At 47.6% G+C, this 16250-nt stretch overlaps 4 protein-coding genes across 4 annotated transcripts; all 4 read right to left on the reverse strand.

Annotated features, from left to right (window-relative positions):
* Nucleotides 1-20: 20 nt before the first annotated feature.
* swd1 (Set1 complex component swd1) lies at nucleotides 21-1468 on the reverse strand (the record flags this gene model as incomplete). The annotated part of the gene is given in 2 exon segments (XM_031146327.1): nucleotides 21-1089; nucleotides 1107-1468. 2 exon segments carry the CDS (start codon nucleotides 1466-1468, stop codon nucleotides 21-23), a joined length of 1431 nt encoding a protein of 476 aa, XP_031008773.1.
* A 3598-nt stretch (nucleotides 1469-5066) lies between these two features.
* Nucleotides 5067-7291, reverse strand: LHYA1_G001344 (putative extracellular serine carboxypeptidase; the record flags this gene model as incomplete). Its single annotated transcript, XM_031146328.1, has 10 exons — nucleotides 5067-5302; nucleotides 5377-5507; nucleotides 5559-5640; nucleotides 5689-5742; nucleotides 5804-6082; nucleotides 6141-6322; nucleotides 6375-6582; nucleotides 6638-6743; nucleotides 6817-7032; nucleotides 7259-7291. 10 exons carry the CDS (start codon nucleotides 7289-7291, stop codon nucleotides 5067-5069), a joined length of 1527 nt encoding a protein of 508 aa, XP_031008774.1.
* Nucleotides 7292-8292: 1001 nt separating this feature from the next.
* Nucleotides 8293-9018, reverse strand: LHYA1_G001345 (uncharacterized protein; the record flags this gene model as incomplete). Its single annotated transcript, XM_031146329.1, has 2 exons — nucleotides 8293-8819; nucleotides 8934-9018. The coding sequence occupies 2 exons, from the start codon at nucleotides 9016-9018 to the stop codon at nucleotides 8293-8295; spliced, it is 612 nt and encodes a 203-aa protein (XP_031008777.1).
* Nucleotides 9019-9964: 946 nt separating this feature from the next.
* Nucleotides 9965-13657, reverse strand: LHYA1_G001346 (uncharacterized protein; the record flags this gene model as incomplete). The annotated part of the gene is made up of 10 exons (XM_031146330.1): nucleotides 9965-10084; nucleotides 10141-10539; nucleotides 10597-10927; nucleotides 10990-11324; nucleotides 11382-11743; nucleotides 11808-12283; nucleotides 12335-12644; nucleotides 12700-13147; nucleotides 13202-13351; nucleotides 13460-13657. The coding sequence occupies 10 exons, from the start codon at nucleotides 13655-13657 to the stop codon at nucleotides 9965-9967; spliced, it is 3129 nt and encodes a 1042-aa protein (XP_031008775.1).
* Between the last annotated feature and the right edge of the window lie 2593 nt (nucleotides 13658-16250).

A 16250-nucleotide genomic window follows, 5' to 3' on the forward strand; every position in this document is an offset into this window, starting at 1 on the left:
CTGAACGCCTAACCCAACTCTTAACGCCTTTTGCTCTTCGTTTTACGTTTGTTGGCAAACTCATCCCCGCTCCCAATGACCCCTGAGTCCAGCATGTAGTCTCTACTAGCAGTTGGACTTTTCCTCCTCATCTCACCCCTCCTAACAGCCACAAACTCCTCCTCACCTTCACTATCCTGGAGATCCAACTGGACTGGCATGCGGAAGGCTTCATTATCTTCTTCCAAGCCCTTGACCGGCTCCACAGTCAAAACATCAATATCTTCATCCTCCTGATCCAATCTTCGCTTGTGGATTTCTTCTTGTGGATGGATATCAAACTCGTCTTCGTGCTCTATATACTCGACGTTCTCTTCAACTTCCACAAAATCAGGAGCCAGAGCTGACCATCGTTGTTGTGGTATGTTTGACCAGATATGTATCCTCCCCGACTCAAGCCCACAAGCAGTAATCAGGGGTCGATGAGGATGCCACTCCACAACACCATGCTCTTCTTTCGGGCCCTCCAGAATTTTGACCAAACTGCCGTGATTTCTTTCCCAGATATAGATGTCGTGATTATTATATGTCGAAGCCGTAACATATTCTCCCGTAGAGCTGAAAGCAACATGATTCCACGACAGCCTATTGACCACATCCTGGAATTTGTGCTCCACCTCAATATCAATCGTATCTGGATCGTCGGAAAGATTGGGCATCTGTATCGTTCGAATGATTCTATCGGAAGAATTTATCACAATATCTCTCCCCGAACTCGTAAGCCGCAAAAAAATGACAACGCCCGCGCATATTTTCGTAGAGTAGATAGTCGTCCTCGAATCCACTTCAATGACATTCAACCACCCCTTATTCGTACCCGCAACGATATGCTTGCCCGAAGCTGTAAATACCGAAACTGTCGTCGCCTGCTTTGCATCCTGCGACGCTTGTTTCTCGGTGACCTTCTCATCAAGCCCTCGTTTCGGTGCGGAGGGAAGATTGAGCTTGATGCATTCCGGATTCGTCGCATCAACCAATAAAGGCTGTTCCTCGAAAAGCGACACCACGAACATGAGACTATTCCAGTCAGCATAACCTGCCCCTCTCGGTCTGCGCAAGTGACTTACTGATTCCACGGATGCAACTCTGCAATATAAACCGCCGCCTCAAACCTCACACTCCTCACAATACTCCCATCCTGCAAATCCCACAAGTTGCACTTCCAATCCTGGCTACTCGTCAAGAGATACCGCCCATCGCGCGACCAACTCAGCGACTGTATCTGCCTCGTGTGTCCCTTTAGTTTCCGCGCCACGCCTTGTGTTTCTACGTCGAAGATCACGACGACACCATCGGCGCGCCCAGCGGCCAGGAAGTCGCCTTTGCGGTTGAAGCGTAGGGCACAAGCATGCCCACTACGGAGGTTGCCGGTGGTAGATTCAGGGTAATCTTGTGCGAGGACGAAGGGATCGGTTAGGGAGAGGTTCATTGTGGTGGTGGTGTCTGGGAAGGGAGCCGGGACAAGTGCCCGTTTCAAGGTCGTCGGGCGGGAAACTCTCTGGAGTTTGGTGGCAACCTGAGGGCGACAATATGGCAGCCCGTGGAAGGTAGTTGCGGCGCATTGGAGGTTGAGGGCAAGGCTGGAAGTTAGAAAAATGAAGCGAGGCTGAACAATGGAGGGGAAATTTGATCACATGATATTGGTTTGTTAGAGGTTATTAGGAATGTGATAGTTATGGTTTTATTGATACCTTTCTATGTTTTTCACTTCAAATAGATTGAGACTTTATGGCCAAATTTCTAGTTTGTAGTAAGTAAAGTTGTTACTTGCCCTCACTTGACGGAAACAGCTTCTATCACATAATCTAGCATATTGTTACTACTCTTATGTCTTACTATTGTCTGCAATATTTCATCATCAACCTGTAAACACCGTCAATCATGTTAAAAGGGGAGAATAACAGTATTCAAATTTATCATTCAGACACGCTAGGGAAGTCCTAATCAAAGATCCAACACTCAAGCCGAGCACTCAATCTCATAACACATCAAGTATTACAGTATGCAGAACCAGAAAGCTAGATATACCCACTATCCACCTATGTCTTGTTACCTTTGAAGGCACCACTTACAGCTCGTGTAGTAATTCAAGCAGTTTATTGAGGACCCGCCCTATATGTTGATTGAATTTCTACTTCAATTACCTGTCATGCTTCATATCTGACCAGAAGTCCGAAGTAGTTGCAGACTGTGGCGCTCACACTGTGAGCGCTATAAATCCCGAAAAGTTTGGAAACCGAGTGAGCGAATAACTAACACCAACTGTAACCCGCCAACGCCTGAAGAACCTATAAACCGAGGAACTTGTTGGATTATTTCGAGCTCCTTTGCACTTTCACATATCGATAGCCTTTGTCGTCAAGTTCAATTGGCCAAGCTCACTTAGAGACCCAATTCCTTCAACAGGGCGGTTTTGTTCTCCACGAATTTGATTGCTGGCTTTTTCCAATCCGGAAATGCGCTCGATAACGCTTCAAATTCATCCATCACCTATGAAGAGAGGCGAATTAGTTTTACTTTTCGAGGAAAGATAACGGCGTAGCAACAACTTCGGGAAACCCAGAAGACGTATATTTCATCTCGGGGCTTAGACTCAAGATTCTAATATCCAGAAGTACATACCTCTGGGCCTATAGTCGCGAAATATGGATTGACGTAATTGGGTATTCCATGCAGATAATCCGTCAACGGCTTGACTTCAGAACATACAAATATAATGAACAACTCGTCCAGAGCATTGAACTCTGTCAGCGGGCAGCTTGTCGGATCTGTGAATGCCTTTTTCCAGGTGTAATAAGGCAAAGCAAGCCTTCTGATGTGGTCCAAGCAATATCTATCCATCCATCGAACCATGACATTAATTCTGGACAAGATAACATTAGGCCCCGGAATTTCAGGATCTCCGAGAAAGAATATATCATTTTCTGGGCTGACAAGAGAATAGCGGCGGTGTCCAGCAGGCACAGCACGGCATGCATTGTCAAGGTCGGATGAGCCCCAATCACCTGGATACCGTCCGTCCTTGTTGATATGAGGACGCAAGATCATTCGCCTGATATCGAAATCTGTGGCTTTATTAGATTCGATCTTTCTAAGGTTTTGGGCGAGCACAAAGCTGCGAGTCTCGCGGTTGGCGTGAAACAGAGGCGGGATTGGGTTGGGATCTGTGAAGAGGCGTTCTACGCACGTCAAGCGTCTCGACGTTAAGCGTATCAACGTTGAGCTTCTCCACGGTAATTCTATATCAGTGGTATTTATGATACGCTGATAGGCTAGTATGGTAACGAGGCGCACCGGGATAGCGAATTGGTAGATCTTAAGTCGTATCTCCAGTGGAAGCTTTTTGAATTGGGGGAAGGACTGGATACCCGTCTGGGGTGGTATCGATTGAGGGCCACTGACCGTGGCCATGATTGTCATCTGAGATGAGCTTGCCTCGGTCATTAAACCAAATAGGTCCTCAGAGGATGGGATTTATGATTAAGACGGCGGGGAGTATTCTGAGGTGAGGTAAAGGTAAAAGTTGAGTCGGAACGGATTATAAAATATCCGGAGGGCAGTCACAGCGCAGTGTCATGTTTGAAGCTCTAGCTCTCAACACTTATTAGCATGTCGAAGCTGAGTTTCATAATGTCAATTTACTAAGATGAATAATCGTGTCAGTCATAATACTCGCACAAAGCCGACACATCGAGGTTAAAATAGTATAGTGAAGTGAGACCAAATTTATGACTTAAGTTAACGATTTAACCGATTGGTCAGAAAAGGGGTAGCGAGTAGCAATACAATTTTATAACTCTCACTAATAATAAATTCAATATAATTACAAAGAAAGATGTTCTAAGTAGCTGAAGTCGAGATGACATAATGTTTCAATGAATAAATGGAGTAGTATAAAGCTTTCATGATAAGTGAAGGTAATGGCGCCAGGCAATGACCCCCTTGTCTATTCGGGAACATACAAACGAGTGACCCTTTCTGATAGCGAATTCGGGAGCACGCTTTAAGTGTTTCATTAGAATCAAGATATCCAGATATATCAAAGCAATGTTTGCTAGCCTGACAGAGCTCTTAAAGTCTTGAATCCGTTACGTCGCCAGTCCTAGCATCCAAAGCTTTCCATGAACAATCTCTGATCAACTTTCAGTACCCTCCATTGCCACAATGGCGCCGCTGAATTGCACAATCTGCAACCTATCTACTTCTAAGTCCTGCGCGTCCTATCGCTCGGCAGCGTATTGCTCCTTAGAATGTCAGCAAACGGACTGGCTTCTCCACAGAACCATCTGCAAGAGTTTCGTCAAAAACTCCCCATGGCCTTCCTCGTCAACTATTCTTGGATTCATCTTTCCGGTCAACTCCAAAGTCCCCCAAGTCTGGCTTGGATGAAATACGAACACTGCAATGATGAGTACTCAACTTACGATTTCGCCGAAGTTAAAGAATATCTAGCTGCAGGCAACAACGAGAGCACCATGACAGAATACAAACTAATCAGTAGAAATGTTCTTCGGAATGGCAGTCTTGACCATACGGTACTTGTAAATTGCCGCGAAAGCTTTCTCATGTATGGCTCGAAGACCAACGAGTGCGTCCTGAGCACTACGAGAGGGAAAATGGCACATGATTGGCGGGGTCCGAAGACGATTCAACAAGCCGCCAACATCTTCTAAGAGATACTTGCGACACTAATAGGTAACCATAGCCAACTAAACTATCAACTGGGTGCTCCTTGAAGTTTCAATCTTTGTCATCTATCAAAACCGATGTACTGAGTCTCGCGGAGTGACAATGAAAGTGATCCTAAATTTGAGCCATAATCACGTGTCTGCCCCCCTTTTGCTTGGAGCGCAATACAAGCAACGACAACAAGTATACGCAGTGTACCGGTATTAAGAAGGGACGCAGAACCGACATATTGAGAAAAAGTACATCAATCGCCGCATTAAATTACTTTTAAGATCTCTCCTTAATCGAGACATTAATCATCATTCTCTTTCTAAATGCAGCATCAACAAGACCCCCACTCAGAGCTCCGAGTGAGCATACGAAGGCTTGAAAGCCCTCAACCATTTCCGCACCGTCTTGATCTCAAACAAATGCGTCTGCTGAATGAACAGCGGCTCAGCAGCCACATCTAAAATCCCATAACTGTCCCAGTGATGCCCAGCTCCCGCGATCAGATACGCGGGCCGGAGATCTGTGGACTCGCGAGGGGGCGCGTATTTGGAGTGCACGCAGATGCCGAGCCAGGGATCAATGCCTTGATGAAACAGAAAAATGTCAGAATATGTGATCTGGGGGAAATGGGATGGGCTGGAGATGCGATGTACTTACCGCCGTCGACTAGTGCTAGGCGATTGGCGCTGAGTTCATAGCCGCCGTATATGTTGAGTCGCTCGAGGTCGGGGCTGGAGGGGATGGAGTTGTATCTTCCTCGTGGGAATGCCCAGGTACACCATTGTTGCCTTGTGGTTATTTTAGAAATGTTACAACGAGTTGAAATATGTCTGACTTACGTGTAATCCACTTGCAAGACATTCATGATTAGAGCTGGGCCTGATTTTGGTGCGACTTGGTATGCTCCCTGTTCGGTGCAAGCTAGGCATAAGGTTAGTATAGGAAAGAAAAATGGGGGAGAGGTCGTACTTGTGTAAAGGTAAGAGCGACTGGCTGAGTTGTCTTCAATGGCGTAAAACGATTCTAGAAATGTATTAATAAATAGTAAAACTCATATTTTTGGGAGGGGGGAGGATAAACTTACGATTTTGAGTCCCGAAACAACCATTCAGGGGACTGTTAACGTCGCCGGATGTGCATCCCGGTAATACGATTTCCTTGAAGTAGTTTGCATAGTTTCCAAGGTTAGTCCAGGCCTGACCACCAGTGTACTTTGCAAGTACACTATCCACGGCGGTGATTTCGGCAGACGCGTCAATGTTAGTGACATTCGAGCAGAAATTCCAGAAGTCATCTGCGCTATAAGCCGGGTTCCAGTTCAACTCCTGCCATGTTGATGTGGGGTAGTTCATCGGTCCACCAACTTCGGATATTTGTCAGCTTTTGACTTGACTAATTGATCATGGGTTGGAGAGACTTACTTGGGAACGCGATAGTCATGGCAAAATCCCGGATATCTTCTAGATCCTCCAACCCGAAAAGGCCTTTCAGTTCCTGGATAGCTTCTGTGTTGTGGGAATCCACAAGACTGTCAATCTTCGCGATAATGCCATTGATGCTAGAGATACAATCTTGAGGGCCGAATTTTTGAATTGGTTCATACCTGAAGGAAAGTTCAGTCAGAAGTATCCTTTGGTTATATCTTGATTACTGACCATTCTGGGTATTCATGGAGTCCTACTACTGTAGCACTGCTGCCAATCCCTCCATAAAGGACATCGCCATGAGCTACCATGGTGTAGGCAGTCTGAGCACCTGCCAGACTTCCTCCATACAGAATCCATGGTGTTCCTGGAGCGGTGAGATTCGCCGAGACTCCAGGAAAAGTAGCGTGTTGTGCGAAATATGCATTATCAGCAATACCTAGAACAAAGGTTAGAAGCTAAGACAATGCCTTCCTTCACCAGATATGACAAACTTTGTTCAGCAGTCAGGTACGCCAGATTGTCTGTCGTGCTTGTATTGAAAGGATAGCTGGAGCCGTAATATCGGTTCTCTAGAATTACCCCCAGGCCATTGAACTCCTGCATTAAAATTTGAATAACTAGGAAGTCCATGTCAGCTGATCGGGTCAATTAAACAATTGGAGTTTCTTACTTCCGGTTTGTAGATTACTGAATCGACTTTCTCCAGAGGTCTCCCCTCCGATATAAAGGAAGACTGGACCACCCGCTTTGTAGTAGGTACTGTCGAAAAAGTACCGTTGTTTGAAAGTCCCATTTGCATGAGGCTTGTAGCGATCATTGCTTGGGTAATGGTCGATCTACCAGGGAAAGTCAGACATTGAACAGGGGTTTGGAAGCTCATGACGAACTATCTGGTCAAAAGTATTCGGTGGGTAAGGCGAAGATTGCCTTGGAGCCAGTTGCAGTCCATTTGGGTTTCTTGTGGTGAGCCCGGTTGTGAAATCGAGAAACCCAATGGCGAGAGTGGGAACAATTAGATTAAGCTTCATCTTGAATCAAAAGTATGATGAAAGTGAAGAGCACTGAAAAAGAGGAAGAACACTTTTTCCAGGTACTACTGAGGGGTAATGTACGATATCTGCAGCTCTGCATAGTAGTGATGCCATTGAGGCTAAGCTTAGTGAGGAAGGTATAGATAGATTGTCGGTAACGAATAATAAGCAGCCGGAAATTGCTAAGCTTCGGTTAGACCCGATCCCGGTAAGCCTACTGTACCGTCAGTGGGCAGATTCAACGGGGACGGGTAAAGTTGCTAAGGATTAAAGTTTATACGGAGTAGAAAAGTAATAGTTTCCACCGATCATTTGATATCTTAGCTTTGAAGCTTATATATATCCCACCTATATATTCGGTCTATACTTAGGTAGGTAAAGTCAATGTCTTTATACTTGGCCATATAAGGGGTAGCGTAAAATATCGCAGAAAGTGGATTGAGTTCTCGCCTCACACTATACGGTATATTCGGGATACGGAATACGGAGTAGTATAAAGCCGTCTTACACTAATTACGCTTATGCACTACTATGGAGTATATTAAAGAAAGAGAAGGTAAGTACCCAAAAACCCTGATATCAAGAGTGGATTTCCCGCTATAGCTATATATTAACTATCTAACTAATTACTTGATACAAATAGCCTCAACTAATTGCCCACAAAAGAGCTTGCCTCGTCACGCTAAACGATGCGGTTTAATTTATTTCAGCGCCAGACTAGCGACAGATCGCTAAGTTACAGCGTGGGGCTTCAGTGCGCACTCGCTAAATTACAGCGTATATTTACTCACTGACGCTCTTTCCGCCCCTTACAGTACCTTGCTGTTATATCAAGATGAATTCGAGCTCATTCTCTACAACTCGAGCAGAAGCCATGCTGTCTTGGAACTTCCACGCCCTTCTTTAAATATGACTCAACGATAGACTAGAACAAGCAAAAGCGAAAGTAAGAGGAAAGCGACACGTATCGCTATAAAAAGGCTTTCATTTCGTACTAGTAGACTAGGCAGTAAGAACAAGAGCAAGGCATGTCATATCTAAGCACTTAACACATTTCAACCCATGCGTAGAGAAATAAGAAATAAAGGAAAACATACCTAAGGTAAGTACATACATCAGTAAGCCCCACCATCATAAGGACGACGAAGCCGCGGCTCCCCAACTTCATCCTTAACATCCAAATACGCAATCCAGCCCTTCTCCATCCACTCCCTCATATCAAAGCCCTCCTGTCCCGGCTCGATCGTCACCCCGTTAACAGTCAGATAATCAAACCCCTTGGCACTAGTACCTTTCACCCACCCCTCTCGTTTGGCACTCCAAACCATCCTCTTCTCCCCCTCCACATCCACCTCGCGTTCCTCCCCCTCTCCCGAAAAAGCAAAACATCGCACCCCACACGTCCCACAGAAAAACCAATGGATGCGCGACTCGAAACACGTGTAATCGGCTAGATCCGCGAACGGATTGCGAGGGGCTAATAGCAGGAAATCTTCGGGTTCGTGGGGCACGCGAACGTGGAAGAAGGCGGTTTTGTGGCAGGTTGAGCAGTTGCATTTGCGGAAACGGGTTGTGGTGGTGTCGGTGGCTGAGATGGTGGGGGGTGGGAGGGTTAGGTAGGTGATGTATTGCGTTTTTCCGCCTGCGGGAGTTAGCTTTGTGTTGCTGGGCCGGACGTGCTGTGGGAGCTTGGAGGGAGAGAAGGAAGAGAAGGGCGGGGGGAAATAGGATGTATGTTGGATCTGGATAGACTAACAGTGGCAGGAGCCTTTGTAGGCACGTCTTGTAGGCGGGGTAGAGGTAGTAGATGGCGATGGATCTTTAGATTCAGTAGATGCCATTTTGCACTACAGCACCATACCATATCAGCAAAAGCTTGTGCCTAGAAAACAAGAGGACCATACAATTCGATCGCGTCGCGCTTCTATATATCAACTGCCTGGATGTAAAAATAGCACTTGCTCTTGACATGAGATCTCTCGTTGCTCCACGCCGTAGATGTACAGATTGACTTTGTAAAAAACAAGAGCAGAGCATGACCTACCGTCCGTCCTCGTACTTACTCTTTTATAACAGCACAGCACAGCACAAATCGAAGCGACTGTTAGACAATCTTTGACAAGAAGGAAGGCGTCGAAGGGCGTACTGTGCTATGCTTATCACCTTCTCGGACTAGGTTGGTACGAGAAAACAAGGGCTAAGCATGCGCGCATGAAGATTCACGCGTATGATAAGAGGGCATGTACGACACGGTACGCGCTTCACGTGATCAAATCAAAAGCAGTCAGTGCCGATCATCAGCGATCATCGAGGAAGTTTTTCTTTCAAATTACAGTTTGTCTTCGTGCGTCTACGATTATATTCCCACGATAATATCTTCAACATTCCATTTCTATGCGCCTCTTCAAGGTGCAGAGGAAACACCTCTTGAGCCTACGGAAGTACTATATATCTGGAATGCTGGTCACTGAGCATATAAGCGTCTGTGGTTCAAGAGGCTAATCAATCAAGGGGTTATTATACTGCCTGTTACAAGGTTTCAACCGGTATGTACATGAGGTGAAGACTTACTTACTTGTTCATCAAAGGGCGCAGTTACAGGGAAAATAATTACTTTCAATCAAAGTGCGTAGGTGTTTTGAACCATGACATTCATTTCTCATTAAAGTACATTGGAGGCATACAGAGTAAGCACTCCGAAACCATTGATCCCAATTGAAGCACAATAAACTAACTATACAGATGAAGCGCTTTACCTTTTGACCTCAGTAAACAAACAGACATATTTTACTTCTTCCCGGTCAAGGAATCGGTTACCATTCCAAGACCAAGACCCTTGAGGATACCCTTGAGTCCAAGACCTCCCAATAAATTATCCAACAGACCGCCGAGACCAAGCCCGCTGAGCTAGTTGGTTGTTAGCATGCAATTCGCAGTTTGGGGGAGGGTATTAGGAGACTTACAAGTTTCCCAACCAAGCCGAGTACACCTGCGAGAAGCAGTCCGACGGCAGCGAGGATCTGACCAAGAGGTTCAGCGAGAAGGCCCCACAGAGGGTTGAGTTGCTTCTTGGCATGAGGCATGCCAGCAATCTTCTTCTTTGCCTGCTCGATGGTCTTGTGAACATTCTCAGTCAAGTCTTTCAGCACGTCTGCGAGCTGGTACTCTTCTGGTGATGCTTCACGAGCGGCAGTCTTGTGCTTGGCGTTGGCAGCGATTCTTCCGTCTGGGTCGAGACCGCGGATAGCTCCGTTGCACTCGGAGAGGATGCGACCTCCCTCTTCAATGAGTGGCTTGACGGTATCGACGAGCTTTTGCTCATCGAGCTCTTCTTTTGGCTGCCTTTCGGCGGCGTCGATGTTCTATTTTGGGTTAGCCCTAAGTTGATTTGATCATCTCTACAATTTTCAGGCACATACCTCTGCAATCATCTGTAGGATAGGCTTAATCTTGTCAAGAGATTGTCCGACAACCGTGGCCATTTGACCGGCGAGCTTCTTGTCTTGCTCCTTCTGCTTCCGCTCTGCGATCTCTTCCTCGGTCTCTTGTGGCTCCTCTGGCTCGGGCTCGGGCTCGGGCTCGGGAATATCGTCAATAAGAGTGACATGACCGAGAGTTAGACCCTTCTCGTTGCTGATATCGCCATCGTTGTCGATCTCCTTGCCGGTACATTTGGCGACTTCTCCTTCGGTGAGCTTCGCAATCACATCTCCGCTATCATCTACGACATTTCCGTCCTTGTTTACCTTGCTGTATAGGCATCATCGTTAGCCTGGGTTCTTGAAGTGTCAAACTGCGAGACAATGACTTACCGGCCAAAACAAGGGTGCTTGGGCTTCTCCTTCTCTTCCTCTTCCCAGCGCTCAGCTTTTCCAAGGGCGTTGCCATTCTTGTCGACAACATCTCCGTCAGGATCAACTTCCTTGCCGTAAAGCTTCTTCGCATCACCCTCGATCAGGCGTCCGATGATGTTACCTGCAGAATCGGCGACCTTGCCATCTTTGGTGACGACAGGCGTGCTGAAGCCTGAAAATGGGCCTTCTTTCTCACCCTGCCTCTCACTTTCTGGAACAAGCTCTGCTTTGCCGACAATTTGTCCACCATCATTCCAAATGTCGCCGTTCTTGTCAGACATTTTACCAACAAGCTAAAGATAGAGGTCAGTAAAGTTCTCGCAAGCTGGGTTGGCTTTGGAGGAACAAACCTTCTTTGGGTCTCCAGAGACAAGTCTGCCAAAGATCTCCCCATGGGAATCAACTAGGTTGCCAGCTTTGTTTACACGCTTGCCAGCAAGGGCAGACGTATCAATTTTCTCTGCCTCTGGCTCATCAGGCTCTTCATATCGTTCGCATTTGCCCAAGACGTTTCCGACCTTGTCGACAATTTCTCCGTCTTTGTCGACCTTCTTACCGGCCAACTTCTTTGCGTCACCCTCGATCAATTTGCCGACAATCTGGCCGTCATATATGAGGTTTCCCTTGGAGTCGAGAACGGCTTCAAGGAAGTCTTCGAATGGTGCTCCTGCTTCTTGTTCCCTGTCATCGGCGGGGATGAGTTCTGCGGTACCTATGGAAGCGACAGTCAGTAATCATTCTTGGGATAAACAGATGTCAAGAGTTTGAGTACTTACCAATGACCTTTCCGGAATCACTCCAGATCTTGCCCTCGGCGTCACACTTCTTTCCGACCAACTTGGCCAATTCACCAGTGACGACCTTGCCGAACAACTTGCCAGCGTCATCTACGACGTTGCCCGCTTTGTTGACCTTCTTTCCTTCCAGGATAGAGAGATCTTCGGCTTCCTCGGGTACTTCTTCCTCTTCGAAAATGCGCTCAGCCTTGCCGAGCACATTACCGTTCTTGTCCAGAATGTCACCATCAGCATCGACCTTCTTTCCGTCGAGTTTCTTGATGTCTCCTTCAACAACCTTGCCGACAACCTTCTCTTCAAAAAGCACATTGCCTTTGCTGTCGACAATGCTGTCTGGGAAATCCTCAAAAGGAGCCGAAGGTTCGGCAGCTCGCTCGTCCTCGGGAAGGAGCTCAGCACGTCCAATGACGTTTCCAGAATCATCCCAAATTTTGCCCTCGGCGTCTACCTTTTTGCTAAGAAGTAGTTAGTATATGTTTGATAGCATCAGATATTAGGTATCTTACCCAGCGAGCTTCTTGGCTTCTCCCTCTACAAGAACACCAAATGGATTGCCTTCTTCGTCGACTATCTTACCAATCTTGTTGACAGTCTTGTCCTTCAAGATGGATAAGTCAGGGACCTCCGCGTCTGGTTCTTCTCCCTCTGGAACTTCGCCTTCCGCTAGTTCACCCTCTGGCTTCTCGCCTTCTGCTAGTTCTCCCTCTGGCTTCTCGCCTTCTGCCAGTTCTCCCTCTGGAGCTTCGCCTTCCGCAAGTTCACCCTCTGGCTTCTCGCCTTCTGCCAATTCTTCGCCTTCGGGGACCTCAGGTTTCTCTTCAGATCCAGGAGCCTTGGAACCTTCAACGCCTGTCGGTAGTTTAGATTCGACTTCTGATCCTTCCTTGCCGGCAGTGTTGGTTGAGCTCAACCTTGCCAACTATAGATCCGCTTTTGTTGACCAGATTGCCCTCTGAGTCAATGTCTTGAATGGATGTGCCGACGAGATCCTGTGGTGTTCCTTCGGCCAACTTGCCAATTACTACCCCTTCGGCGTTGGTGACCTCGCCCTGATCTTGAACTCCAAACGGGCCCTTGATCTCTGGCTTCTCAACAGCCTCACTACCTTCCCCGAGAGGCTTTTGGGAGCCCTCGGCCTTCTCGGTGCCCTCTGCCTTCTCGGTGCCCTCTGATGTTGGCTTGGCCTCGGCATCTTTCAACGTTTCGGCGACCGAATCGGCATGGCCGATGATATTTCCTTCATCATCAAGAACGTCACCTTCTTGGTCGACTATGGATCCTACGAGTTCGGAGGCTTTGTCGCCATTCACAGTTCCAATCTGCGAGGGCATTAGATTGATTGGGACGAGGTTTCTACAGTCGAGGAAACTTACCTTGTTACCATCATCGTCTATCACATCGCCGTTCTTGTCAACACTGCCTGCTGGAACAGCTTCGGTGCCTTCCTCCTCATTTGCCGTTCCCGCCGGTACTTCGGTCTCGCCCGCCTCAGTTCCGGGAGCTTCGGTCCCGTCTTCGGTTTGCTGTGAAATGGTAAGTCAGTATTTATAAAGAATTGCAGGTTGCAAGACATTATATGAATAGAAGTCTCGAGCCGTTCTAGTAGCAGAGCTCCAGAAGTGTGGACTTACCTCCTCCTCGAACTCTCCATTTTGTGTTCCGTTGCCATTGGTATGACTCTCGTTGCCATTGGCATGACTCTCGTTGCCGTTAAGTTCACTTGGTGCCGAGGCTGAGGGCTTCTTGGCAGCTTTGGGTGATGATCCAGCCTCGGAACCCAAGTTGGATTTCTTTGCACTAGGTGCTTTCTGCGATGCTGCGTCCGCCATGTTGGCGATTTGTTCAAAAGAAAAAGATTTTGCTGTTTAACGTGCTAGAGAATGATCTCCGTGGTGGTGGTATTTTCGAATTCAGCTTAATGTATTTTGAGTATCATACAAATGCTCAAAACGGGAATGGTTATAAAGTGATATGGATTTTCCAAAGATATCTCCTGCAAGGCTCTGGTTATATGAGGCGTCACCTCCCGTTCACTCCAATTTGTGACATACAAGATTTCTACTTGGAATCCTGGACATTATGAACAGCTACGTCATCTGGGAAGCAGCAATAGCTCCCAAATCCGATGAGCAGCTATCATCCATGAACTATCAAGACCCTGTTACATCACCACGGAGACAACGGTTGTCGCAGACAGAGGTGGATGTGTGAAGCCGTTTTGCCTCTTGTCCCGAAGTGGCAGTCCACAGAGAGATCACCCCTCGTTCTCCGTAGCGTGGGTGATGCAAGAACCCATATTATACTTTGTACAGGGAACATATCAGGCTTTGGAATAGGGGGGGAGGAAAGCTTGACAAAAGCATTGATCTGTACGAGTGAGTACTCACTGGATGGAAAAACAAACTTGGATATAGGCGGGGCAGCAGGGGGGGGGGGAAATGCACCAGCCACATCTCGAATCCCTGTCCCATCCTTTAATCCTTTATGCGACCCGGGGTTGATCGCTGTCGCTGTCAGGTGAGATTCAGCGTTACGCCACGAAAACTGGAGCGAGCTCTCGAGCTTTTTCTCTAGCCACACACTCTACAGCCCCACTAGAGCCACCCCACTAGAACCACCCCACCTCAGTGAGTGGACCTCACTAGTATCGGTTAACGGCGCCATCGGTAAATCCTTCTCTTATTTTAGACGTGTGGCACAAGTCAGGTTGTCTTTTCTTCCACCAACAAGTTAACAACATCCTTGGTAACTGGCACAGACCCATACAAGAGGCTAAGTGGCTGGCTTTCCTTTCCATTTACGGGGCCTATCTTGTCCTACCTACCCTACACCTACCTAGCCAACAGTCAGCCAACCGCACCACTAAAATCCTTCCTTCAAGCTCCTTGGCGCTTCTGCCTTCTGCCTTCCCTTCTTCCTTCCCTTGTTCTTTCTCGATTTCACTACTTGCATCCTGTGAAACGACGGGAGCTATCCCTGTTCTCCTACAAGTAGCCTGCCCTGCCTACTAGTACTCCGTAGTATGAGCGCATCAAAGGTCGAAGCGGCCTGAGCGGTTGGCTCGGTTCGGTTCCACACGGTTCCAACAAATGCATCCATGGCATTGTCACGAGAATACCGGTATCTTACTTTCTCTCCTTACAAATAGGATGCAGGTGTGGCGTCATACAGCGCCTAGATCGTGAACAGCACGGGCGATTTCCCGCAGGATCACACTGAGTTTCGTAAGTGTTACTTCTTTGGCCCGGTTCCAACTCTGTGTCTACGCCACACCATCCTGCCTACCTACCCCTCCTTCGAAGCTTCCTACCCACCCCACCCCCAGTACAAGGAAGTGTGGCTTCTGTGTCATAGCTCCCTCCCTCTTTCCGCAGATCATGGCGTAGGTAGCATGGCATACCATGGCAAGATGGTCATCGATTTCCAATTACTCCGCAAACCTGGAAACTCTTGAAACCGTTCCATAGAGTTTTTCCCATGCAGTATTAAGATTAAACCTTTCATGCTCTTATTGCTATTCGACCTCCGTCTCTTGTTCCTAATCCATCGCATATTCTCTGCAAATCCAATTGCCAACATGTCTACACCCAAGCCCCCAAAAACCCCCCTCAAATCAGCCGACAAGAACCCCCCAACCCCAAAATCAACACACTCAGTCAAGAAGCGCGCTCCTCAGACACCTGATGCCAATGGTGTGAAGAAGTCTCCCAATGTCCGTAGAGACACTTCCTCGCCATTGCAAAAGAGGACGCCTCGTCCAGAGACCCCTTCAAAACCGTCAAATGCGGTAGGAGATTCTCCGAATCCCAAGAGGATGGTCAAGAAGAAGAAAGATACCAACAATGCTCCGCAATCTCAAGATCTTCAAGGCACGCCTGACAAGGTGAAGAAGAAGAGCCCCGCTCCACCTTCAGCTCCCGAGCCAGAGCAGGTCACCGACAAGCCTGATGAGCTGCCCCAAACTCCTAAGGAAAAGCCAGATACACCTTCAGTGCCAGATCCTCAAGATGCCACTGACAAAGCGGACGACCTTCCGGAAACTCCAAAGAAGAAGATGATCAAGAAAAAACCTGCGGCTCCTGACGCAGATCAAGCTACTGGCAAAACTGAGGAGCTTCCGGAGACACCAAAGAAAAAGAAACCATCACCACCTGAAGCAGATGAAGCCAAGGACAAAGCTGGAGATCTCCAAGACAAAGCACCTTCGGCAGACGAAGCTAAGGACAAGGCTGGCGATCTCCAAGACAAAGCACCTTCGGCAGACGAAGCTAAGGAGAAGGCTGGAGATCTCCCAGACGAAGCACCTTCAGCGCCAGATTCTCAAGATGCCACTGGCAAAGCGGATGACCTTCCAGAAACTCCAAAGAAGAAGATAATCAAGAAGAAACCATCACCGCCTGAAGCAGACGAAGCCAAGGAGAA

Source organism: Lachnellula hyalina (genome assembly GCF_007821495.1).
Source record: "Lachnellula hyalina strain CBS 185.66 chromosome Unknown contig00012, whole genome shotgun sequence".
NCBI lineage: Eukaryota > Fungi > Ascomycota > Leotiomycetes > Helotiales > Lachnaceae > Lachnellula > Lachnellula hyalina.